Source organism: Vicugna pacos, chromosome 17 (assembly GCF_048564905.1).
Source record: "Vicugna pacos chromosome 17, VicPac4, whole genome shotgun sequence".
Taxonomy (NCBI): domain Eukaryota; kingdom Metazoa; phylum Chordata; class Mammalia; order Artiodactyla; family Camelidae; genus Vicugna; species Vicugna pacos.
Window position 1 is genome coordinate 10,345,681 of NC_133003.1, and position 27,794 is coordinate 10,373,474.

General features: G+C 45.6%; 1 protein-coding gene across 4 annotated transcripts in view; it reads left to right on the top strand.

Annotated features, from left to right (window-relative positions):
• CMTM8 (CKLF like MARVEL transmembrane domain containing 8) overlaps window positions 1-27,794 on the top strand; it is a 68,500-nt gene that overhangs the window by 23,815 nt on the left and 16,891 nt on the right. The window contains exon 2 of one of the 4 annotated variants that reach the window (XM_072940932.1): window positions 17,440-17,505. The exons of the other annotated variants lie outside the window; for them this stretch is intronic. Within the exon in view, the coding sequence (XP_072797033.1) occupies window positions 17,440-17,505 (66 nt within the window). The remainder of the gene's footprint in view (window positions 1-17,439; window positions 17,506-27,794) is intronic. 4 annotated transcript variants of the gene reach the window in all.

Below are 27,794 nucleotides of genomic sequence, written 5' to 3' on the forward strand. Positions count from 1 at the left end.
AATTAAAAAAAAGAATTCATTGTCAATACGTAAAAGTCAGATATTACAAGAAAATACGGATTTCCACATTCTCTTGGAAAACTGGAGACCGGCACAACACTGGGCCACAATCCCTCATGGCAGTGATCCTTCGGGACCAGAAGCGGCCACCTCTGACCTTAAGGGTGTGAGTCAAATGTGTGTTTGACTGTTGGGACAAAGACCAAGATAAGGGGCTTAAACAAGGCAGGAACTTGTTTTTCTCACATTCAGCAAGTCACAGCACTACTTGCCTAGAGCAGGTGTGATGGCTCCAAAGTGCCAGAGACCTGGCTGCTTCTGTCTGGTTTTCTCTCTGTCCTCCACAGTGGGTTCCCGCTTGTGGTCCCAGTTGCTGCTTTGTTTCCCACCATCATGTCTGTTCCAGGCTCCAGGAGGAGGGGGAGTGGAGGATGCACCCCTTCAAGACCATCCTGGACCTTGCAGGTTTCATTTCTTGTCTGTTGTCCGGCAGGTACTGGGGTAGCCACGTCTGGCTGCACATCAGGCTGGGGAAACGTGTCCACCTGCCCGGCCACGTGCATCGCTAAAACCCATTTCTTAATAGAGGAGGTGAGAGTGGGTCCTGTGGATAACTGGCGTTCTACACCGGGACAGGCCTCGTGTTCACCTTCCTGCAGCCATTCACCCTCTCCAATCTCCCCATGACTGAGGCCACGAGTCATTGCTATTCGTTGCCTTATCCCCAGTGTGTTTCACTTTTTCGGTTTTTTACGTTACCTGCTTGGTCCCAGTAGACATTCGAGGCTGCTCTCTCAGCTGATAATTCCAGCACTTCTTCAGGCTTTTACACTGCTGTTGCCCCTCTTTAGAATTTCCTTCCCTCCCTTTCAGGCCTGGCAAACTTCCTCAGGACAACTCAGCCCCCTCCTTCCTTTCCCAAATTGAGTTCTTTCTCCTTTGTCCCATCCTAATACACAAGCTGCTAATTCTACATGGTACCTTTATATACTTGATGCCTGACAAAGAACCTGGTACATAACAGACTAATGATCAGTACCATTTACTGGGTGTTCAGAGAAAGACACTTTCTAGAACTTTTATAAACATTTTTAATACATGTGAAACAGTGTATTAGTCATGGCCTTTCCAGTGGTAGAAGATGGAAACTTGACCCAGACCAACTTGAACAGTAACAGAAAGGAGGAACATTTATTGGTTCATGTATCTGAAAAGTAGAAGTGTGGGTCTCCCTTCAGGTATGGCTGGATCCAGGAGCTCAAATGATAGCAGAACTCAGTCCCTCTCCATCTCTTGGCCATGCTTTCTTTTGTGTAGACTTTGTTCTCAAGGAGGCTTCTTTGCATGGTGACAAAGATGCCACCCACAGTTTTATATTATTTTTATAGTTACTGATTACAGGGGGGAAAGAAAGAACATGAATCTTTTTCTTCATAGCGGTAACAAAGTGCTGGAGGAAGTCTCTCATTGACCTGTCTTATGTCATATGGCCATTCCTGGTCCAATCAGTATGGCCAAAGACATAGAGTACCTTGACTACACCTGGGTCATCTGTTCACCTGTGGTACCAGGGGTGGAGTCAACCCCACTCAAATTACATTGCAGAAAAAGTAGATCTCCAAGGATAGAGAAAATAGGCAAAAACATGTTCCACGTTTGGAACTACCCTTACCCCATTTTACAGATAAAACAACTGAGGCTAAAATAGGTTATTGTGACTTCAGGTCACAACCAGGAAGTGGAATAAGTGAGATTCAACCCAGATCTTTCTGACTCCAAATGGTTGGCTTTTAGTTTGCTGCCTTCAGCTGTTTCTGGAGTGAATGATCCTGGAGCTTCTGTGTGTGTGTGGGGAGAACTCTGAGGTCTGATGCTCCTGTGTGTGGCATTCAGGATACAGAAATGTCTTAGGACCCCAGCCTGGAAGGATTCTGTGTAGAGGGACAGATGTAGCCATCAGCTCTGTTTTCCCTGGAATACATCTGGCGGCTCTACCTGAAAACACTCTCCTGGGCCAGCAAAAGAACTCACTTCACATTAATGAAAGAACGAGGAGTCAGGTAGCTGGATTCTCAAAACATTTCAGTTATCTTAGCAGATGTATTCTCATCCAAGGCGTTATTACCTGCAAGGGAGTGAAAACTGGCTCCTGGTGGAGAGGGCAAAAAAAAAAAAAAACAACTTAACTCTTTTTATATAGAAGTGCATGTGTACCTATAGTGTGTAAATAGATACATGGTTTATCTGTGGTATTTTCAATATAGTTTTATTTAGCTACAATGTACCTGCCGTAAAATCCACCTGTTTTTAAGTGTGCAATTCAGTGTTTTTTAGTAAATTTAGTTTGTTTTTAATTGAAGTATAGTTATTTTCAATATTGTGTTTCAGGTGTATAGCAGAGTGATTCAGTTATACATATATATTTATTTTAGATTATTTTCCATTACAGGTTATTACAAGATAGTGACTTGTTCCCTGTGCTCTACAGCAGGTCCTTGTTGGTTATCTATTTTACCTAAAGTAGTCTGTATCTGTTAATTCTGTACTCCTCATTTATCACTCCCCACACACACACACCTTTCCCTTAGGTAAGTTTGTTTTCTATGTCTGTGAGTGTTGTTAAAAATTACACGAGGAGACTGTTCTGTGATGGAACCCTTCCTGGAAACAACAGCAAATTTCTCCTCAGGGTTACATGTGCCTCCGGTTGTCACTCTTTTTCGCTACTCCTCTTTGCAGCAAAACTTCTTGGAAACTTGTCTTTGTTTCCTGACTAATTCGTCTCCTCCCAATTGCTCTTATTAAAAATTGAATTATAATTGACATACAGTGTCAGATTAGTTTCAGGCGTGTAGCATACTGGCTCAGTATTTTATATGTTATGAAATGATCAACGCAGTAAATGTAGCTACCATCTGCCACCATACACAGTTATCACAATATTATTGACTGTATTCCTGATGCAGTACATTACACCCCTGTGACTTATTTATTTTATAACTGGAACTTTATACTTCTTAATCTCCTTCACCTGTTTTGCCCGTCCCTCCTGGCAGCCACCAGTTTGTTCTCTAATCTCTGAGTATTTTTCTGTTTTGTTTGTTAGATTCTCCATAAGAGTGAAATCACGTGGCATTTGTCTTTCTGTATCTAACTTACTTCACTTAGCATAATGCCCTAGATCGATCCATGTTGCCACAGAGGGCAAGATTTCATTCTTCTTATGACTGAATTATTCCTTTGTAAAAAAACATACACACACATCTTCTTTATCCAGTCACCTGCTGGTGGACACTTAGGTTGTTTCCATATCTTGGCTATTGTAAATAATGCTGTAATGAACATCGGGGTGCACATATCTTTTCAAATGAGTGTTTTCATTTTTCTTTGGATAAATACCCAGAATTGGAATTGCTTGACCATATGGTAATGATATTTTTAATTTTGGGGGGAACCTCCACACAGTTCTCCATAGTGGCTGCGCCAGTTTTTCATTCCTACCAACAGCACACAAGGGTTTCCTTTCCTCAGCATCCTTGCCAGCACTTGTTATTTCTTGTCTTTTTGATGATCGCCATTCTGACATGTGTGAGGTGGTGTCTAATTGTGGTTTTGATTTGCATATCCCTGATGATTAGTGATGTTGAACATCTTTTCATGTGCCTTTTGGTCTTCCATATGTCTTTGGAAAAATACCTATTTGGATCCTCTGCCCATTTTTGAAATTGGGGGTTTTTTTTATGTTAAGTTGTGTAAGTTCTTTGTATATTTTGGATATCAACCCCTTATCAGATACATTGTTTGCAAATACCTTCTCCCATTCAGTAGGTTGCCTTTCCATGTTTTTGGTGGTTTTCTTTGCTGTGTAAAAGCTTTTTAGTTCACTGCAGTCCCATTTGTTTTTTAAAAATATTTTTGCTTTTGTTATTCTTGCCTGAGGCTACATATCCAAACAAATACTAAGGCTGATGTCAAAGAGCTTTGTTGAGAGTTATCATAAATGGATGTTGAATTCTGTCAAATTCTTCTGCATCTACTGAGATGATTTTTATCCTTTGTTTTACTTATTAATTTTTTTTATTTTGGAGGGGAGGTAATTAGGTTTGTTTGTTTGTTTGTTTATATTTGGAGGAGGTACTGGGGATTGGACCCAGGACCTCATGCGTGCTAATAAGCATGCACTCTACCACTTGAGCTATACCCTCTCCCCTCTTTCAGTGTATTCTTGAATTTGGTTTATTGAGGATATATGCATCTGTGTTCATCAGGGATGGTGGCCTGTCATTTTCCCATTCCATTCACTCTTGAACCCACTCCAGCCTGCCTGCCCCTACCACACCCAGCCAGCTCTGGTCAGGGTCACCAGCGGCGACCACTCTGCCAAAGCCAGAGGTAAATTTTCAGTCCTCATCTTACTGAACCTGTGTGCTACAGATGCAGCTGACCACGCCCTTTTCCTTTGAATAGCTTCTTTTCTTGGCTTTGGGGTTACTGTCCTAAATTTGTTCTCTCTTATCTCACACCGTTAGTTTATGGCCAGAAAACAATGCCCTGGCTACTGGGCGTGCCTTTGGTGTATTTTTAGAAACTCCGTTTGTAATTATTCACTGGGTATTTTATTTGTAGCCCACTTCTTTCTAAAAGGCTTTGAAGAAGCTCCTAACCCCCACGCAGACATACACTTACGTTGAACAAAACAGTAGCGGGACAATCTCTGGCTTGGGAGAAGAGGAGGAAGCTGGTGGGTGAGCCCCAAGGGGTGAGGTGGCCCCCCGGGATCGCGTGCCTGGCGCTCTCTGCCACCCACGCCTGGATCTTGGGAGGTGGTCCACCCCCACTGCTGCCCCACTTTGCTGGATCACTCCTCATTTTTTCTCTTTAGTGATCTCCCCGTGTTTTTGATTGAAAAATCTAAGTAACTGATTCTAGGTACTTGGATGGCAGGAAGAAGTCAATAAATATTTTATTGAGTAAGTGAATGGCATACAGTTCTCCTTGCTGGAGAGGAAGAAGCCAGTCAGTTGTTTGTGGAAACCTTGATTTGTTTGCCGTTTTTCTGGCTCTCTTTGAGATTCACGTAGGCAGTTACATCAGGAATGTTGAGTGGTGTCCCTTATCTCGCCCTCAGGTAAACTTGGGAAAAACTTCAGACCCAGGGTTTGTGTGGCCCTTCCTTGCAGAGGGAAAGTTGAAGGCCTGGCACTGCAGGGCAGGGAGGTTTGTAAGGGGGAAGGGGGCGTTTCAGAGTCCCCAGCACACACAGTCTGGGCACATAGACTGTCACCTGACCTGATCCCAGAAGGAAACTAAGGACCCTTAGGGCATGTGCAGAACATCCCCTCAAAGTTACTGCTTCCAGGATAGAAGCCGGTATACATGCAGGTGGTGGTTTGGTTTGAAGTTATATAATATAGTAGTAAAAAGCAGGGGCCTTGCATAGAATTACACATAAATATATACCAAAAAAAGTATATGCAAACATGGATGAATCCTTGTAATTTCTGTAGACTTGTTAAGTGTATTGTGCCTGTATCAGTGTCCTGGTTTTAATGAAGTATTATAGTTCTGTAAAATGCCACTGTTGGGAGACGCTAGAGTAATGGATACAGAAGCCCTCTCTTGTACTATATTTGCAACTTCTAATGAGTCTGCAATTCAAAATAAAGGGTGTTTTTTTTCGTGGTGGTGGTTTTTTTTTTTAAAGCAGGGACACTGACAACAGAGCTGACTTCAATCTCACTACCCTGTGCTGAGTGGTGACTTTTCTCTTAGCCCTTATCCCGACTGGTAACTACATCTTGTTCTTTGCTTTTCTTCTCTCGGGAATATAAACTCCTGGAAAGCAGAAGCCTAGCCAGTGTAGTGAAACAATAAAAAGAAATAAGAAATATAAGGATTGGAGAGAAAGAAAAAAAAAGAAAAACTCATCATTCATCGCCAAGAGCAAAGAAAAATCTAAGACAGACAAATGATTAGCATTGTAGTGTTCAGCAAGGTTGCTCACCATATAAGATAATTACAAAAGTCATTTCCATTTCTGTACATAAGCAATAAAGTTTGCAAATATAATTTTTAAAACTTACTACATATGACCTACATCGAACAAAATTCTGAACAAGAAAGTTGTAAATAAAGGCCACGGTTTCTCAACCCCTGTGCTGTTGACATCAGGGCGCGGTAGACCTGTGTCCTGGGGGGCTGTCCTGGTCATACGCACCACCTGCCGGCAGCACCCACCCACCTGACGATCAAAAACCTCTCCAGGCTTTATCAAATGCCTCCGGAGGCAAAAATGTTGCAAAGTGGAAAACCACCTCTTTATGCAAATAGAGGCAAATGTCTTTATTGCCCACCTTTTTCAACTTAAAAGTAGCAATCTCTATACCTGGCTCCTCTTCCTGGGATGTCTGTTTTTACTTTCCCGTGTGTAGACATCCCCGCCACCCTGGGTCCGCAGGCCGGGCGTTCCTGGGCGAAGGCTCGGTGATGGGCTGAGCAGGTTCCCTCTCGCGGCCCGGCGCGCAGTCCGCTGCGGTTGAGCCGGGCTCAGTGCGGACGCTTGTTCGTGGTCATGCGTCCTCGGGCAGGTGTGTCTGGGATGGAGCCCCCACAGTGGGCTTGCTGGGTCAAAGGTAGATACCTCTCATTTTGGTGGCTGTTGCCAGATTTCCCCTCCACGAGAGCCATGCCCGTCAGCAACAATAGGGAGGCCCGTTTCCCCGCGGCCTCACCAGTGCTGGCCTGAACTTTTGGATTCCTGCCGGTGCTCTGTAGGTGAGCAGTGCCTTTTGTTTCCAAACAGAACAGCACTGCATTTATTTTAATCCTCTTACTCACCATGAAGGACGAGCTAAGTGGAACTCAGCCTGGTCTCCTTCCCCCGGAGCAGCATGCGCTTTGCTCCTGCTGCACCCTCCACCAGGAACACTTCCTCCTCACTTTGAGAGTTTTCATCCTCCTTCGAGGTTGCCAGATGCCATCCCTCCTGAGAAACTTTTCCTGATTCTGCTTTGCACCCCTTACCCAGACGTTTCCTCCTCCTCCTCCGCTTTCCCTGTGGCTTAACTACAGCTGGTTGGTGCTGTTGCCAGCTGTATAGCTGTCACGTTGCCCAGAGTCAGGCAGGCCCCCAGGGTTGGACCCATCTGGTTTTGAATTCCAGCTTTGCCACTTACTGTCTGCAGACTTTGGTCAGATTTCTCACCTCTCTGAGCCTCAGTTTCCTACCTGCAAAGTGGGAACAACGCTTCCCGCTTATAAGACTGTAGAAAAGAGCAGGAAGAGAACCCACAGAAAGTGTGCAGAGGCAGGCAGACATTTACTCAATATTGGCTCCCTGACAGCATCCACCTGTTTGTTTTCTCCAGTGTCTTCCGCAGTAAATAAAGGTATCACATCTGTTCTTTAAAAAACAAAACTGTGTAAAGCAAATGGTAACTTAATTCAAAAGTATTTGCGCACCTGTTGTGTTCCAGGCATTGGTCTCAGAACTGAGGATTCAGAGTGGAGAGAGACCTTTGAAGCCTGCACTCAGCTGTGGTGACCCACAATTAGCAGAAGCAAATATTGATACATCTATTTTGTATCATCTCTGAAATCCTGTAGCCCCATCTTTTCTATTAATTGCTTCAAAAGTTATTCATTTTTTTCTATATTGCACTTTTAAGTTTCTTGGCAGCTGGAATGATGACTGCTCTTTTGAGAAACTGACTTCCTTGGAGCCTCGCATGATGCACGAAACCCAAACCGAAATCAGTTCACGTCTCCTGTCTGCTTACGTCCCTCTGCAGCTCCTTGTGGCCTTCAGGTGCCCTCCAGACTCCTGTATGGCCTGGCACTGCCTTCCTTTCCAGCCTCGTCTGTTGCCTGGTGGTTTATATACCCCTGAGCCCCCAACACGTCCCAGCTACTCTGGACCTTGGCCTTATAGAATGCTCCGTGGTCTCTCAGCTCTGCTTTCTTGTGTGTGCTGTTCCATTTGCCTGGAATAGTTTCCTTGCCTCCCTCACCTGTCCATCATTCTTTTGGTCTTTGTTAGATGCAGCTTCCTTCAGGAAGCCATCCTCCATCTCCCCCTCCCTTCTCTTCAGACTGCACTGAAATTGCTGGTTTACTATCTGGATCTCCCGCACTGCTTGTTCCCCAGGGAGGAGGGCCATCCCTGTCACCGGCAGTGAGTGCGGGACACCCTGACGGGTGGTGGGAGTGTGGAAAGGGCCGTGGACACGTGTTCTCGTGTGTTTTCATTCAGTCCAGCCCCGATGGAACCTGTTTTTCCTTTTGTGGGAATCCAGTTTCCCTTTGCTGCTCCCTGAGACAGGCAGCATGTTTTGCTTCTGGCCCCGTGACTGGCCCGTTGACCCAGGAGAGATCACTCACGCTTCTGGAGCATTTATGAAATGACGTTCTGGGGCTGCAGGGTTGCTTAACTTTTGTGGGCTCTGTCGACATTGTTCCATGGGATTGGCACCCTTGGGGTTGCAGTGTGCTGTGTTGCTTCAGATACTCCTCGCGGATTTGAGCTTCCATACCCCTGCCTTTCTCATCCAGCTTTTTCTTGGGAAGAGCAGTGCCTGGTAAAACCACAGAGGGATGGGAGCCACGTGTGCACACCGGTGCTGCGTGCGTTTGTGTGTTGTTGATCCTTGGTCCAGCCAGTAGAGGGCAGCAGAGCAGTCCGCCTAATGTCCACCATTTCATTATTTTAATAATCTGTCCTGAGGATACCTTTTCATTTATTCCCCACGTACTTGCTCTCAAAAGATGGTTGTTTTTCTGGGAGATTCATGTTGCAGCCACTGGGCAAAGAGAATAAATTTCCTTATGTCGTGTTAGTGTAAAAGTAGTGGGATTACACCATTTCCTCACCTTGAATGGACACAGTCTGCACCAGAACTTTTTTTTTTTTTTTGCAGGGGTTGGAGGGGAGTAATGAGGTATTTATTTATAGGAAGGTACTGGGGATTGAACTCAGCACCTGCTGCATGGTAAACATGTGGTCTACCACTGAGTTATACCCTCCCCCTAACCAGAACTTTTAGCCAGGCCATTCTCTTGGATGAACCCACATTTGTGACTGAAACTCAGCTTGCCGAGTAAACGATGACCTCACCCAGACAGCGCTGTCGCCAGTGTCCGCCCTGTCTGCTGCAGGGGTGGACGCTCCAGGCTGCTGTGTCTGTCTGAAATCCCAGCAGTGTCATGACAGCATCTTGTGCAAAATGGTGATGGTGAATGACAACGGTTTCCTCTGTTGTTCACCAGCCTTACCTGGAAGGACGTTTAGTTACCAGCTCGTGGTAGTTAAGGAAAAATAAAGTCCTTAAACTCAGAGGGCTTTGGCAGTTTAACGTCAAGGATTGTGTGTAGGAAGATAAGATCTGTATGTGGGAAGAACTTGGGGGAACAGTTCGGGTACCACTTTAAGGACTTGAAATGTTTCTTTGGGAGGGACCCCTGGATAAGAACAACACTGTAAAAGTCAAAGATGAGGAGGAACCCCAGGTTCCCTTGCTCATAGGCTCCCCGCAAAATCTCTATAATCTCCTAACTAAAAACTCTGAATAGTGGAAGATCTAATATATGAGATGTGCAAAAGACAGGTGACATTTTCCTTTTGGAAATCTTTCCTTCTCTTAAAATGTTTTTCAGAACTGTTAGTCTGTTTCCAGGGAAGCCCTAGCTGGGAATTTTCCTTACATCCAGCTACTGCTTATAAAATGAAAACAATCCTGATGCTACATTTTATTTGTTCTCCCCTGTCAGCCAGCCCCTCATTACATTGCTAGTTTAAACCTGTCTTGGGTTCACTCCTCAGAGAGTCCTGTGTATCTCCATGGCGAAAAGTCTGTGGACCTGGGCACACAGAGTTCGAGAATGCATGGCGTCATTTCTAAATCTAAGTGTCTCTTCCTTGTTCCCTCCTTTTTGGAGAAGAGTTACTCTGTGTTTTGTACACATGTTGGAGCATTTCAGTTTACCCGTAGGAATGCCAGGATTCTGTGCAACTTGGCTGTTTCTACATTACAGGTAGGGTTTTCTTCTTCAGGACTTACTGACCCAAGGGGAGAAACATAGTAAACTGTTAAAAAGGCATTTTTAAGAAAAATTTATCCAAAACCTAGAAATAAGGCAAAAAGAGATTACTGAGTGCCCTTGCAGTATCCTACTAAGACGTTGTCTAACCAGCCTCCCAAAGCTCATGTGATGTTCTAGGGCAGAAGTCAGCAATTTTTTCCTGTCAAGGGCCACATAGTAAATATCTTACGCTTTGCGGGCTGTTTGGTCTCTGTGGTGACCACTGAACTCTGCTGTAACGTGAATGCAACCATGAACGATGCATAAACAAATGCATTCAGCTGTGTCCCAATAAAACTTTATTTATGGGCATTGACATTGAAATTTGATGTGTCATAAAATATTTTTCTCTTGATTTTTTTTCAACCATTTAAAAATATAAAAGTCATTTTTCACCCACAGGCCCTGTGGAAGCAGGCTGATATTAGTAAGTTGCAAATGATTTTTGTCCAGTTAAGACGAGAATGATTTCTCCCAAGTAGAAAAGGGCTATCAAGGGTGGGACATTAACGCGTTTTGTATCAAAGTTTCCAATCTATTCCAGCGTTCATTTTTTTCCCATGGATTTTTTTCCTCCGCTTAGGTTTTTGTGCCCTCCTTTGGGTGCTGAAAATTTTGTAGCAAGGATAGACTCAAATTCCTTTTGGTAGAATTAAGAGTGGTCACTAATTCCTCATTTCCCCTTAAATAAGAATAGCGTAAGAATCTAGATTTACGGGTTTGACTTCTTCTATAAAGGATAAAATAACCATATATAATAAAATAACGTATGAAAGATAAAAATGACCTCTTTCAAGTGAACTCTCTACTTGGAACCAATAGTGGTGGAAAAGTACAAAAATGGAACTGTGTGCCTTTATTTGCTGTTCAGTCTCCCAGGCCAAGTAGCTGTAACCGGACCTTTCTGTTCCGTACACCTTAGGGCCCCTTCTCTGTTCGAAGCTAGTTTTAAGTCCGAGAGCAGAGATTTCCTGGGCTGAGAGAGGAGGAGATGAACTGAGCTTCAGAAAGGCAGGTTGGCATCCTGACGAGCTGGAACGTTGGTGAGAGAGATGGAAATAGACGCCAAGGACTCAGAGGCCCTTTTGATAAAAGTGCACGTGTGGGTGCTTGAGGTTCCCTGGGTATTTCAAGCCCAGAGAAGAGGTTGTAGCCGATCTCAAAAGGCACCGGCACTTAACCTTTCGGGGAGATCGGGGTCTGTTGAGAACCAGGGAAAGCTAAGCTTATCTCTCCCCTCATAAAGGTGTGCACAAGCACACACACACACCAAGTTTTGCCTGAAACCTCAGGCTCTTTTGAGTCCCTGGGGAGAAGGAGATGGACTCGCTAAAATGTGAACAAAGGGACCAGGGCGTTTGGTGTAGAGACTTGTTGTCTTTGAAGAAGGACCTGGTCTCAAGTTGTAATACCCAAGTGGCCCTGTTAAACTATTAATTTTCTTTCTCTAACCCTGAACCCTTACAGACAACCACACGCCCAAATGGCCCACGCTCTCCTTTTCTCAACAAATTGTTCTTAGTCACCATTCCATGAACTCTCAGCCAAATATCCCAATTGCAGAAGTCCAGAATCCAAAGTAAATACATTTAGATTGTAAATAAGTAATTTTTTTTTTAAAAGAAAAGTCTTCGTTGTCTTATTGTAAGTTGCTGGTAGTCACTGCTTGCTGGGAAGTGGAGGCCTTTTGTGGCAAGATTTCTCGACATTCTCCTGAGAGTAGTTGTGTTAACATGTTAAACAAAGATTAATCTTTGCCAGGGACTCATTTAATGCATGCCTAAATCTTCAAGGCCCTTATAGTATCCACGAGAAATTTCTAGCATTTTTGAGAACTGATGCATCAAGACTTCTGATTTTAGCGCCTTCTTAATGTGGTGACAGAGTCAAAACATGATTGGATTCCGGGACTTTTTTTTTAAGTCTTATGCTTGCAAACACTTACAGTAACTCAGGTTACTTATCTTCAGATTTGAGGCAGAAAATAATATTTCGTTCTTAATGCTTTTTCTTCCCTGTGTGATATATTTCTGAAACTTTCTGGCTTGGTTACATGTTGATGGCAACGGATCTATACTTAGCTTTCTTTATCCCCCAACTTTAATTTTAAAAAACTTCAAGTCTATTGGAAAGCTGAAAGAACGATTCAGACTCCCTGAATTTTGTAGACTTCCTTCATTTAAAGTTTCTTTTTTTAAAAATTTATTTATTTATTTTGGGGGTGGAGGTAATTAGGTTTATTTATTTACTTTGATGGAGGTACTGGGGATTGAACTCAAGACCTCATGCATGCTAAGTGTGCACTCCACCACTAAGCTATACCCTCCCTCCTTAAATTTTCTAATTAACGTTGTCACACTTTATTGCCCTGTGTAACTCTGTATATTTATTTTATTTTTTGTTCAATCACTATGAAGTCCTAAAGACTTCAGTATGTATCTCCGAAGAACAGAGATACTCTCATACAACTGCAAGACTTTTTTTTTCTTTAAATAGATTTATTTTATCTGTATTTTGAAGAGGGGGAGGTAATTAGGTTTATTTATTTACTTATTTTTTAGTGGAGGGACTGGGGATTGAACCCAGGACCTCGTGCATGCTAAGCACGTACTCTACCACTGAACTATACCTGCCCCACACAATAGCAAGACTTTTCATCCCACTGAAGAAATTTCACATCACTTCAATACTATATAGTTCATGCAGCCCATATTCAAATTCCCAAAATGTCCTTTAATGTCCCAACAATGTCCTCTCCCTCCACCTTCTGTTCAGGGATCAGGTCAGGACTGACAAACTGCATTTGGTTTCCATGTCTCTTAGTCACCTTTAACCGATGAGTGTCCTCAGCCTTTTCTTGTTTTCGGACACTGACATTTTAGGAGTCCAGGCCATTTTCTTCTGGAATGTTCCACAGCCCGGGTATCTGTTTCCTCACGATGAGGTTCAGATTAGACAGCCTGGGCAGGAACACAAGCTGGTTGGTGCTGCGTTATTTCTGAGCATGTCACATCCGGAGGCCCGTGATAATGGCTTGTTTCCACGGCAGGGATGCCAAGTTCTGTCGCTTGGTTACAGGGGTATCTGCCGCGTCTCGTACAACGGGGCCCCCATCTCTTGTAATGAGTCTGTGGGGGCCTATTTTGAGACCAGGTGAATGTACTTTTCCCCAGCAGCTCTTCATCCATTGATGTTCCTCTTAGTTGTTTGACTTGTTGTTGGAGGTGACAGGGGAAAAGGAGAAGTAAAAGGAAGGATGTTGAGTCAGATCTTTGCAGAACCAGCCCTGTTGCTCCTTTATTTGTATAATTGCAAGAAATGGGTGATGTGGGCACTGTGTAGTTTCCAGAGTGTTACACTCAGTCTCTATGAACAAAAGAAGCTTAGTTTAGCTCTGTCTCCCCATAGAGAGACCTCCAAGGCAAATATTTGTCTGCAGCCAGTGGCCCGCAGTGATTACCGAAGGTCTGGGTAAGGTTACTGAGATGCCTGGTGTTTGCCCCTGCAGCGCCCACGAGACAAATGGGGCAGCGTCCTGTTAGCTTGGTCTCACGTTGGTTGTTGTGTGTGCTGAAGGGGACAGAGCAGGGATGCCGGCTGCTGCAGCCCCGGCGAGATAAACAGCCTCTGCAGTGTGATGGAGAAAAGTCAGTGGCGTCTATCGCTAGCTTAAAGAGACAGATTTAAACTTTGTAAGTAAAAGGTGTGACCAAAAACTTAGGAGTAGAAACATTTCTGCGTGGATGTGAAAACACAAGTGGGATTTGTACTTCACCTTTCTGCTTAGGGTAGCGAACAAAGACATTCGTTTTGGGCTAGTGGATGAGAACCAACTGAGAAGGGAAAAGGCTGGCCATCTGAATCCTCCTTGAGAGGTATTCTGTAGCTCGTGGTGTAAATGTGTCATCTCAGACATGGCTGGTTTCAAGCTTGTTCCAGTGTCATCTCAGAATCGGAGCTTTACGTAGCCCAATCCTTTGTGGCTGTGGTTCTCAGCCAAGGAGTGAGTTTGACCCACCAGGAACCTATAGCAATATCTGGAGACATTTTTGATTGTCACGACAGCGTGGGTGCTATCGGCATCTGCAGAGAAGAGGTGGGGGTGCTGCTAAAACATCCTACGGTGCACAGGACAGCCCCCTGCCCTTGCCACACACATACAGACTACCACTAACAAAAAATACCAGGTCCAAAATGTCAGTAGTCTCAAGATGGGAAAGCTCCTTTTACAGGATAAAAGAGTCCTTTTTTAAAAATATTTGTATTGAAGTATTGTCAATTTCAGTGTTTACAGTGTTGTGTCAATTTCTGGTGTACAGCACAGTGATTCAGTTATAGATATATACGTATGTATATATGTTATATTTTCATGTTCTTTTTCATCATAGGCTATTACAAGGTATTGAATATAGTTCCCTGTGCTCTACAGCGGGACCCTGATGTTTATCTATTTTCTGTATAGTAGTTAGTTGACGAAAGAGTTCTTTTTCTTTTGTGTGTGTGTGTGTATATGTATTTTTATTGAAGTATAGTTAGTTTGTCAATTTCTGGTGTACAGCACAGTGCTTAAGTCATACATGAACATACATATACTTGTTTTCACATTTTTTTCACCACAAGTTACTACAAGATATTGAATATAGTTCCCTGTGCTGTACAGTATAAACTTGTTGTTTATTGGATTTTGTGAGAATCTTCCTGTATTTTGAAGCGAGAGACACTCCAGAGTTCAGTAGGTGTTCTATGTGACTTATTGGGTTTGTAGATGTAATTCTTGGTGTATTTGTGGGTGAGGGCAAGCTGGTAGTCTCTCTACTCTTGCATCTTGGCTCCCTTCTTCATGAAAGAGTTCGTTTATCAACAGATGTTTGCAGGATACGAGGCACTGGGTGTTCCAAGAAAATTAAGACTCTGCACTCAAAGTTGACCATCTCATCGGGGAGACAGACCGGTAGATAGTCACAATACTCTGGTAAAAGTGCTTTCTTGTTTTACAAGACACCTTAACTGTCTGAGAGGAGATGGTGCAGCAGGCTGTGGACAGGAGCGTCCTCTGAGCTGGGGCTCACTGCACACATCAGCATGGAGGGTTGCAAAACCACACTTTTCCCTTCATTTGTCATCACCAACTGAAGCGAGGCCTCTTGCTGTGTATCCTCCTTTCCCTCTATATCACTGGCATCCGTCCCTTGGGTTTAAATGTATGTCTTTGATTTTGCATGGTTTTTTTTTTCCATAAAATGTGTATTATTGACAAGTGTGGACATGTCAACACCATTGCATTTGCATAAATTATCTAATTCAGTTTCTTGTCTAGTTTGCTGTATGATGTTAAAATCCATTCATTTTGCTGTGCACCCATCTGCTCCATCGCTTCTAATTGCTGGATGGTACTCCTTGGAGTCTGTATCAGTTAGTTACACTTAGTGATAAAACACTGCAGACTTAGGGACTTAGTCACTCAGTTTTCATGAGTCTGTGTGATTGGCCGACTGCCTTGGGTGATCTGTGCCTGGCTCTGCTCTTCTCAGCTGGTGTCCCTCATTCACCTGTGGTCTGCTGGGGGCTGGGTAATTTAAGAGGACTTGGCTACATCGTTGTCATCCTCCATCAGGCTACCCCAAGCTTGGTCACATGGAGGCAGGGCAGGAGTCCGAGAGAGGCGAAATGCACCAGGCCCAGGCTTGGAACTTGCACGTCGTCATTCCCACCATAGTCTGTTGGCTAAAACAAGTCACAAGTTCAACCCTGAATGGATGTGGGGAGAGAGCCTCGACCTGTTGAAGGAAGGAGCTGAAAAGTCACACTGCAAAGGGCGTGGTGACAGGGAGGTTTTCTGGGGCCATCAGTGCAGTTAGTCAAGCAGAGTGTGCGTTCCTTCCCCTTTCACCTGTCCGGTCTCCCTGGGTCCGAGCTGCTTCCCACCCTGGATTCTTGAACATGTCACCTCATGGGCCTCCATGAGAAGGTGGAGGTCTATTCCCAGGAGGAAGACTGCTGAGGCACAGCCTATGGCTGTACTCAGTTTGACTACACGGAGATGTTCTTCCAGATGCCTGCTGTGGTCCTCACCCCACCGGCAGTGCTCAGGGCTCCTGTGTCCCCTCACTGCAGCCAGCTTGTAACATCGTCCAACTTTTTAACGTTGACTTCATTAGCATGTGTAAAGTGATCCCGTACTCTCATGATTTGTCTTGCATTTCTCTGACAGCTGAGTTTGGACATCTCTTCCTCTGCCTATTAGCCTCCACTTCCAAGAGGTGGCTGAGTCCAGCTTTCCCAGACCAATTTCACCATTAGCCCTGTTTTCATGGGCTGACTCTGAGAACATGCTTTGAAAAATGTGACTTAGGGAGCAAGGGGCATTTGGGGCAGGGGGTCATTAGGTCTATTTATTTATTTATTATTCGCTTTTTTTTTTTTAATTTTTGAATGGAGGTACTTGGAATTAAATGCAGGACTTCATGCATGCTAAGCATGCGCTCTACCTTTGAGCTGCACCCTCCCCCCGAGTGGCATGTTTTTTGGCGGCTTATGGTGTTAAATATTAATTTGTAAATTACCTGGAGTTGACAATCTATACTTAATTCCTTTTATGAAAACCAAATGCCTTTCCCTTAAGAACAAAAAATGAATTAGCTCTCTTTTGAGAAACTTTTGATACTCCTTGAAATGACGAGACATCCTCTGGGAAGCTGTAAAGGTAATCACTGAAATCTAAAGTTTTACTTGATACACTGTCAGTGATTCCACATTTTTTACTTGCTGGGTCCATCCACTGGTTAAGCAGATTGGATGAGGTTTTGGTCATTGTCTTTTTTAAAAAAAAATTCCTCTGTGATTAAGTCAGAGTCTTCCAGATGCCTGGTGTTTGCAGGTTGGGTCTCCAGCCTTGACAGATGGGCAGCTTTTCAGAGCAGCTTAGAAGCCAGTTGACAGAAGGCATGACAAAAATGTGACCTTTATTGTTAGAAGGTCTGTGGCTGAATGTGTAGGGCCTTACTTGTAGACTTCGAATGTGTAGACTTCAAATCATCTGTGAGCTTTCTGAATCTGAAAGGAAAGCTGAATATAAAAGCGCCTGCTTGCTAGTTTTTGGTGTTTTTTTCTTGGACAGCAACAGTTTTGATTGAGACTCAGAATGTATTTGAGGGGAATGATGTCTGGGGATGAGAGGGGAAAGGAGGGTTGAATGACTTGAGTCAAAAGCTAAATTTTTCAGTTCAGTTTTTCAAAACTAGCTGGTTATGTGGCAAGAGACCTCCTCGGTGCTAAGTTCAGTCCTTTATTCCCCCCGAGTCATAGAACATAGGAACTGCTGTGATTCTTATGTGAAACATTTTCCATTTATAAATATTTCAGGCCTCCACGCTCAGCTCAAATCCAACCAGTTGTGAGCCCAGATTTGGACGTCTGTTTGCCAATATGGTAAATATTTCTCTCTGATAAGAGAGTGCTTTTGTGTATAATTGATTCCTGAAATTGCGGGACAAGCCAGTGTTTGAAAACTGAACAGCGGACTTACATGTTGCTAGGTGGGGAATGGCCTGGGGTGGAAATTTGCGGGTTTCCTAACTCTGGAGGGTGTTGTGCACAGACAGGCAGTGGAGGGAGGGGTGGGGGTCCCTTGACATCAGCCATTGTCTTGAGCCGTGTGACTCAGGACAGTTACTCAGCCTGGACCTCCCTCCTCGTCTGAACCGAGGTTGGTGACAGAACTGGCCCCCAGGCTGCACAAGGACTAAGTGTGCGGCTCCCTGGGAGTGCTCGGTGCGCTGCCTGGCCCCTGGGAGCCGCTCAGTAAATGCTAGTTTGTTTGTTACGAAAACATTTAAAACGTAGATTAAACAGTACGTATGGACAATTGTGGTGATGTTTCTAAAGTAAACTCTTCACACAGAGTTGGTCCATCTCACCTGAAACGGCATTTAGGGAAAGAAATTTTCACGTTGGAGAACAGACTTAACTGCTGGAGGGAAGGAGGCTAGAGATGGTCGTAGCTTTGCCTGGGTTTTATTTTTAAATTCAGTTAAATTAAATAAAGTAAATGAAAATCTGACCTTTCTGAAGGGCAGTCTAACAGCAGCAGGTATGGTAAGGACTCAGGAGCTACACTGCTGTATACAGTTGCCCTGTGGTGAATCTGAATGCTTGCAAAACAATATTTGGACAAGATGATTCTTTGCAGCGCCGTTTGCAAAGCAGGAGATGGGAAGCGACCCAGAAAGGCCCACCCGCAGAGAACTAGCAGAGATTGTGTGCTCGGGAACATTTCGTAGCAGCTTAATCAGAAGTAAGGAAGCTTTCTAAGTTCTTAGAAGAGATCTCCAAGATGCATTCAAGTCAGGACAGCAAGGCGGGCGGGAGAGTTGAGTCTAATTTGGGAAAGATGTGCAAGGAACTGGTAACGACATTCGCCTCTGGTGGGAGGGAGGGGAAGCTGTGGCCAGAGAAGCGCGCGAGGGACCCCGTGACCGGGAGACTCCTCGCTGACATTTCCGTTTCCGAGCCGTGTCAGTGGATTGCTGTTTGAGGAATTAAAATAATTAGCGGAAATTTCCACCCCAGCCTTCCTCTTTTGGTACAGGTGACAGCAGACTGTCACTGTAACAGGGCTGAGACCCTGGGAATTTCTCTCTGCGTTTCGGTCTCAGGAATGTGTGGCTGTATTTTTATTCTATATGGGAAATGCCAAGCTGAGCATAACTGAGCATAATAAACTCCCACTGCCCGGCGCCAGTAATTCCTCCTTCATTGTCAGTATTGCTTTGTGTGTATTCCTACCCATGCTTCCTCCAGGAAGATTTCAAAAGAAATGTCATTTCATCTGTAAGTATTTTAGTGAGTAGCCCTAAAAGATAGAAATTTTCTTTTAGTATTTTTGAAAATAGTTATTTTTTAAAATAGAAAATAAAAACTTAAGTCAACTTCCCTCTACTCCCTGCCCCCCTCCCCACATACAGTCACAACACTGTCCCACTTGAGAATTGGCCGTGCTGGGTTAGTTTCTGAAGTGTTAATTCTCAGTCCATACTTTAAAGGTTTCACCACTTCATCACTTCACCTGGCTTTTTAGATGCTCTCCAGAGACTTCCTTCCAGCATTTCCTTCATGGGAAGCTCGCTCTCAGTTGGACAGTCTAGTGACATGCAGCCTGTGCACCTTGTCACCCGCATGAGTGGTTCCACTCTCCCATTTAACACTCACTCTAATAAGCTAAGAAGGGTAAAAGGCAACAAGATATCCAGGTATTTGTGCAAACTAGCTCTACTGAGAAGGCAGAGCTGCCAAAACCAGCCTTGAAAAAAACCACCCTTGGTGGAAACAGTGGTTTGTCAGCTGACGTCAGGACTCTTAACGTGAGAGGCTTTGGGGGTTGCAGAGTGGACTTAACCGTGGAGCCCCTGTGACCGTCCTCCTGCGGGCGCGCTCTGTGCTGAGGGCTGTGGGGGACGGGGCACCAGGAAACACGTCTGCTCCTGACTGGAGCTGCGAGTCTGTGTCTAAAAGGCTGCACTGACCCCAAACCGAGCCACTCCCTCAGAGCCTTAGTAAGTGTCCCTTGTGCATCTGAAACAAGATTGCATTTAAGAGGAATGAAGATGTATGTCCATGCACAAACTAGGACATGAATGTTCATAGCAGCATTATTCATAAAAGCCGAAAAGTGGAAACAACCCAAGTGTCCATCAGTGATACACAAACAGCATGCAGTGTGTGGTACAGTGGAATGTTACTCAGCCACTGGAGAGACGACATGTGACTGACACAGGCTACCATGGGGGCAGGGGGACCTTGACAGCGTGGTGCCAGGTGAAGAAGCCAAACGCAAAGGGCTGTGTATTGCACGATTCCTATATGAAGTGCCCAGAATAGCAGGTCTGTAGACACAGTAGATGAGTGGTTGCTTTGTGTTGAGAGTAGTGATGGTGGCAGAAGATGGGGAGGGACTGCTCATGGGGAAGGGGTTTCTGTAGGGTGATGAAAATGTCCTGAAGTTACCGCGATGGTTGTACAGTTCTGTGAATACCTGAAAATCCATTGAGTTGTACGCTTAATTTTTTTTTTAAAAAACCTTTAAAAATTTTTTTAATTTTTAAATCTTCTTTTGGTGGGGGGAGGTACTTTCATATATTTGTTTTTAATGGAGTTACTGAGAATTGAACCAGGGCCTCGTGTGCGCTAAGCAGGCACTCTGCCATTGAGCTATACCCTCCCCCAGAGTTGTACACTTTAAATGGATGGGTTTTCTGGTGTGTAAATTACATCTCAATAAAGCTGTTATTTAAAAAACAGGGTTTGATTAACATACTGAACATGCACCTGAATCTCTTCCTTGGCATCTGTTTTTGGCTTCGTCCTGGACTTGGTGTGTGGTGCAGCCCCGGGGTTGAGATGTGGCGGATGAGATGAGGGAGGAAGCAGACGTGGTTTTCTCTCACCTTTGAAACTCCATGCAAACTTAGTCTCTCTTCCTATAAAAACCACTGGAAAACAGTAGTGACTTTATCGACCATGTGATCTTCTTTTACTTCCAGTCCTTCTTTCGGGGTTAGGACAGTTGTTCCTTGAGCAGATAAACGGCTTCCTTCCTGCTCTACCTGCCGCCCCCCCCCCCAACTTACTTTCAAGCATCGTTGTAATTCTTGGGCGACAGCCAGTGACTTTCCTTTTCTGGAGCTTTCCTGTGCCAGAAATTGCTTTGGTCTTGAGAAATCACTGCTGGTATTGGCTAAAGACAGGCTTTTTATTTATTTGACCCAACAGGGAGACAGGGTTTTGAAACAGCACCCCAGTCAGAGGTGTATTTTCCTGCCGGTCAAGGGACCGTCGTGCCAGGGTGTTTCCCAGGGAGACGTGGTGCTGTTTAAACAACATTGGGGACCTGAGGGGGGTTCGGGTCGTGCACCAGCTTGTTCACTCGACAACCTGCTGAAAATAGAAAATTGTAGGGGAAAGAAAGAAAGAAAAAAAAGAAAATTGTACGGGAGGCAGGGGAAGAATCCACAGCTGGCGAGAGTGCCTGTGCGTGCGTGTGTGCGTGTGTACTGAATCCGAGGGCCTCCCTCCCGGGCACATCCTGTCCTGCCATCTTCAGGGAAATGGTCTGGTGCAGGGCCTCATCGCTTACCTGGTTTCTTAAAATTACTTATTTATTTACTTTATTTTCTTGGGCGAGGGGGAGGTAATTAGGTTTATTTATTTATTTTAATAGAGGTACTGGGGGTTGAACCCGGGACCTTGTGCATGCTAATAAGCATGTGCTCTACCACTGAGCTACACCCTCCCTGCTATCACTTGTCTATTTATTTATTTACCTATTTATTTATTCATTTTTTTATTGAAGTCTAGTTGATTTACAATGCTGTGTTAGTTTCTGGTGTACAGCATAGTGATTTGGTTATACATACATGTATATATATACACACGCATATTCTTTTTCTCACCTGCTACTTAAATTCTGAAACAGACCGAGGGGTTACTAGGTGTCACTACAGCGAAGAAGTTCCGGTAATAGAGCTGCCTTGTTATTGGCAGGCTTAATAAAACCTCCGTGGTCATCTGTTCTTCAGAGAAGAGTCTGGGCTGAGCCACGGGGAATATGCTTCTCCCAGAGGAGGGGAGGGGGCTTGTCTCTTTTAGATGCTCGGTGGAAGGAAAGTGTGAAAGTCAGTGTCCAGATTCAGTCTTGTTCCCACTGGCCTGGGCTTACCAAGTGTTTCGACTGAAATATCCTCTGGGAATGAAGTCATTCTCTCAAGGAGCTGACTGAGGGTCAGGCCTGAGGCTGCCCAGGTAGAATTTTTTTTTTCAAGTTTTATTTTTGATTTTTAAAATTCCTGTGAGCTGTCTTCTCCTCTGCAGTATTTCTGGGTTTGATTTTCGATGAAAAGGTAGTCTTAGTCTGTTTGGGCCGCTGTAACAGGATGCAATAGACTTACAAGCAACAGAAATTTCTCTCTCACGGTCCTGGAGGTGGCAGGTCCAAGATCAAGGTGCTGGTGGGTTTGATGTCTGGTGAGAACCCATAAATGACTGGCTTCTCCCTGTGTCCTCACATGGCAGAAGGGAGCTTCCTGGTGTCCCTCTTATAAGGACCCTAACCCCGTTCAGGAGGGCTCCATCCTGATGACCTAATCATCCACCAAAGACCCTGCCTCGAGACACTATCACATTGAGGACTGGGTTTCAACAGATGAATTTGGATCAGGGAGTGGGAGGGGGTCACAAATACGCAGTTTGTAGCAGGTACTTAGTTATTTATCTGTGATGCACTTTCCCCTTAGCACCTCCCCAAATCTTTGGATAAAACTGATGCTAAAGTAAAGTGGCTTCCCATATTCCAGCAGACTACCGGGTCCTCCCTAAGATTACTCGTGTCGTATACGGTACTCCCTCTCATCACTGGGGACTCATGAAGGAAGTCGCACAGGGGCAGTGGCTGGCTGTAACGTGCAGGGTTGAGCACCTGAACCCACTGAGTGGAGGGGCGTTCCTCTCCTGGAAGCAGTGGTAGCCCATGGCATCAGCCAGGATGCAGACACTGAAGTAAGCCAGAACCTTCTCGCAGGAATGCAGGTCTGCTCCCAAGGTGAAGCAGAGGCAGCCAGGAGGTGTCAAGGGCAGGCTGGCAGGGCCCCGGGCCCGCTCTCTGCCACCATCCGCTGGCCTCCAAGGCATCATTCCATTGAAACAGACCCTCCTGACGACTAGCCCACACTCGATAACATGACTGGTTCTCCCCACGCAGCCATTGCCAAAGGAGATTTTGAAGGTGTGCCGACTCTGAAACGCTGATGCCAGAAATACCTGTTTCAAAAAGTGCCTCAGGTCCTATCACATCCACCTAGTGCATAAAATCTGAACTCCTTAACCTGCAGTCCCAAGCTCTCCCCAGTGTGACTCCAACCACTCCTTCCCTCCACCTCTCTTGCTGCCAACCCTCTGGTCTTTGCCCACATCCTTAGAGCAGATAGGTGCCACGTCCCAGCCTTGCCCCTGCCCGGAGGGCAGCTACTTTCGATGAGGTCCTGGCCCCTCTGAGCACCCAGAATCATTTTTTCGCTCCCCTTGAGTGAATCTCTCAGCATTTCTTGGCGCGATTGCACTTCCTTGGCCCTTACCATGGGCTGTGCTGCAGTGTTTTCTGTTTGTCTTATCTCCCTGGCTACACTTTCAAGGGAAAGTGCTGTGTCTTTTTTCTTGCATGCACGGGCCTCGTGCAAGCCCTGTCTCTGGTTGTCCTGGTGGCCGGTAACCTTAGTGACCCTCATTCAGCTGCTGGAAGGAGGGAAAATTGGAGTTTTATACAGATGTGCTATAAATAGATACAATGCAGGAAAACTCAAGTTTACGTGGAAACTGAATACGAAGGTAATTATTCTCCCGAACAGGATTTTATGCATCCTCTTGTGAATAGCACTTATCTAAGGCTTTTAAAATAAATTTTGATTCACAGCAAGTTGATAACGTCTTTTAGGAAAAAGGCTGGAGTGAAGTTTGAATTTGAGACTTCTATTCAACATAGTACTGGAAGTCCTAGCCAAAATTAATTAGGCAAGAAGAAGAAGTAAAAATCATCCATATAGGAAACAAGAAGTAAAATTATCTCTTTTCACAGTTGACAAGATCTTGTATGTATTTTAGAGAAAACTCTAAAATATTCCACACACACACACGCACACACACACAACCTGTAGAAAAAATAAATGGATTAAAGTCGCAGAATACAAAACCCACACACAAAACATAGTTGTATTTCTATACAGTGACAATGAACAATCCAAAAAGGAAATTAAGAAACAATCCCATTTACAATAGCATTAAAAAGAACAAAATACTTAGGAATAAACCTAACCAGGGAGTCAGAGACTTGCACAATGAAAACCACAAAACACTGCTGAAATAAATTAAAGAAGACGCAAGTAAGCAGAAAGACATCTCGTGTTTATGGATTGGAAGACTTAGTATTATTAAAATGTCCATACTATGCAGAGCAATCGAAGATTCAGTGCAATCATATCAAAATGCCAATGGCATTTTTTTCAGAAGCAGGAAAAAAATTCTAAAATTCATACAGAATTTCAAAGGATCCTGACCATCCAAAAATTTTTTTTTAAGAAAAATAAAGCCACAGGCTTCACACTTCCTGATTTCAAAACTTATTACAAAGTTGGCAGTAATCAAAACAGTATGGTACTGGTATAAAGACAGATGTCAAGCTGAGTGTCAGGCACTGGTTACCAACCCCAAGGGAGCAGAACCTCTTGCCCTGGTCACCAATCTCAGGGCGGAGTCCAGACACCTCTGCCGTTGCATCTTGGCGTTGGAGTTACCAAGAAAAACACAACAGGCTGGGACAGCGCTTCACCTACATGGAGAGGACACAGAGCAACGTCAGTTTCTGTAGTAGAGCTCGGTCCCTCCTCACTGGTAGCTCCTCCTGGCAGCCAGCACAGGGCAGTTGGTGCCTGTGAGCACCCCTCTTCTGCCACAGCAGAAAGACCTCAACCCTTCCCCTGTAGAGTCAGAAATACTGAAAACTGGGGGCATGCCCAAGGGCCTTTGTGGACATACTGAAGCCGAACAAAGGAACACTCGTTGCACCTGTAACGGGAAAAGGTACCCCTACACAAGGTGATAAGCCCTGCACAGGCTCCCTGAGTTCTTTATCTCTTGGTGAGGAAGTGTTCCAGGCTCGATGCCCATTCCTGTACAGCTGAATGGGGGTTGAAAGACCGTAGGAACGAGACTGCCTTCCCCAACAACACACGTGCAGCCCAGTGGGACAGAACAGAGAGCCCACAACCAACCCTCATGCGAAGAGTCAGATGACCTTCAACCAAGGTGCCGAGGCTGTACAATGGGGGGCGATGGTCTTTTCAACAAATGGTGTTGGGAGACTTGGATATCCACATGCAAAAGAGTGAAGTTGGACCCTTACCTTACATCATACACAAAAATGAGCTCAAAATGGAATAAAGACCCCAAGATAACACCTGAACTATTGAACTCCAGGAAGACAGTGCAGGGGAAAACCCTTGTGACTTTGTATTTGGCCATGATTTCCTGACTATGACACTCAAAGCAAGACAACAAAAGCCAAAATAGACAAAAAGGACTACATCAAACTTAAAAACTTTTGCACAGCAGGGGAAACCATCTATACAGTGAAAAGGTAATGGATAGAATGGAAGAAAATATTAGCAAGTCAAACATCTGATAAGGGGTTAAAATCCAGAATATATAAAGAACTCCTACAACTTAACAAGAAATCCAATTTTTAAATGGGCAAGAGACTTGAATAGACATTTCTCCAAAACAGGTAGAATGATAGCCAACAATAGGCATATGAAAAGACACTCACCATCACTAATCACTAGGGAAATGGGATGTCACCTCACACCCTTTAGGGTGGCCACTGTCAAAAGGACTTAAAATGACAAGTATTGGCGAGACTGTGGAGAAACTGGAACCCTTGGACATTGCCGGTAGGCATGTAAAATGCTCCAGCTGCTGTGGACAGAAATACAGAGCTGCCTCAAAAAATGAAAACTAGAATTAACATTTGGGTGATGCTTCTCTCCTTAGGTGCCTCTCTGCTCCCGCAGTGAGAGTACACGTCTGCCTCACTGTCTGCTGGGCAGGGGCAAGAGCTCGGTCCTGCAGGGCTTTTCTGCCTGAAATGGAGGGAAGGAGGGGCCCACGTGGGTCTCTCGGGACACCCGTGGGTCTGTTCAGCGGGTGCCGGGCTGTGCCCTCTGCAGCAGCCCTTTTCTGGGAAAGCTGGGACAGGTGATATCTTCCAGCAGAGGCCGTTCTTCCTGCCTGACAGGTGTAGACAAGGAAGGCCCGAGCTGGTGTCTGGGCCTCAGGGACTCTCGCTGGCAGGTGGGAGGACTCTCGTGAGGTTTGCAACTCCTACTAAACCAGCTTTCCTGCTGAAAAGCCTGCATGAAAATGTGGAGGTCGGACTCAGTCTGATACAGAGTTTGACATTCCTAAACTTGTTTCTAGGGGCCAGATGGTTATCCTTGTCCATTTCTGCAGCTGTGACCTCACTGACCATGGCCAGCAGACCCCTCTGAGCCTGGTCCAGCTCGTGCCACCAGGCAGAGGCTGATTGGGTCGAACACGTATTGAAGGTTGCCGGGTGCCAGATGTTTCCCGGACTGACTGTTATGATATGCTACTCCCCTAGATGTCCTTCTGTCCGAAACAAAAAGGCCTGGTGAGCACAGACCATGGAGTCAAGGATGGGCACAGCAGAGGGGTAAAGATCCCTAAGCCGCTGGGGTCTTTCCAGCTCTGGGGAAGCGAGTCCTGTCAGCTGAAGGATCAGAACTCTGGGTCAAAGACAAAGCTCAGCCTTGTTTCCTGCTCTCGGAGGAGGATAAGCATCCTGAGGGCCCTTGGACCAAGGGACGGACAGACTGCAGAAGACAGCAGCCTGCACGGGGGGCTGCAGAGCCTCGCACCTCGGGTGCAGTGGCTTCCCGCCCACAGCAGCGGGGCGAGCGCTGGGCGTCATTGATGGAAAGATGCAGCTCGTCACGCCTGCTTGGCTTTTATTTCAGTGCTTTTGAGATCGGCATTAAAGAGCGGCGTGTGACTTCTGATTTTATACTGTTTACCCACGTCTGAACCTCCTTGTCTGATCTCCTCCCTCCCTGCTGCCTCAAGGTGGGAGAACAGAGGGGGAGCCCCCTCCCGGGCCTGTGGGAGCCTGTGATACAGCGGAGTCAGTGCACGTGAGTGCTCGTTCATGTGCCGTGTTCCCTTGACCTCAGGTGGACCTGTGGGCAGTGCTGGGAGGTTCTGTAGCAGAAGGGAGTCCTCCGACCAGCTTTGAGCTGTGGCTCTGCCGGCTGTGTGGACTGCGGTCTTGGACCTCTCCTTTCACTGGGGATCATGACGATTCCCCGCGTTCGGCTGTGTGTGCTGAGTGGGAGGAGGGTGTAACTGACAGTGCCTGAGACAGACACTGGTGCTGGTGCGGAGCGGGACAGTGCCGTCCTGGTGGGATGGAGGGTCCCCCACATAGAGGAGATTTGAAGATGCTGTTTTAGAGTGGCTCCCGTCCCCTGTTCCTTCCTCCTCCTCCTTCCTGTAAGCCTTTTGTCTCTTCTGTTCCTTCAAAGGGGGCCCTTAGTCCTTCCCCTCTTTGCCTCCAGTACCCCAGTGCTTCAAAACGGAAGGAAACCAGCATTCGGAAAACTTTGCCAGAAGCAGCAGGCAGGGCTGGGAGCCAGGCTGGCGTCTGGCCACAAAGGGCTCTCTCAGCTGCGGGCACAGAGGTGGCCTTTGGGTGCCGCCGAATCCAGTCCCTTCACTCAAGAGTATTGCTGCCACGCAGGTGGTTCTGTGTTCTTAAAGGCTCTAAGCTCTTGGATCAGGACTGGCTGCTACTTTGCCTCTTGCTGGCCCAGGACCTTGAATCAAATGTTGTTCCTGATTCACGGAGAATATCGACATGGTGTCTGTTCTTTGTGTGGCCTGAGAAGCTCTTCCATCAGATCATTGTCATCCAAGATCCCTCGTTAGTCCCTGGTGTGAGGGGCTCCTGGGGTGGTGGGGGAAGGAAGGCAGGCCTTCTCCACTGGGGCTGCAGGACCCTCCCCCAGGGATGCCGTCAGCTGCTCCGGGTGGTCTGACTCTCTGTTGCTCTGGGGGCCACGCACATGGAGAAGCCAGGCTTGAGGGCAGAGGTTGGCCCA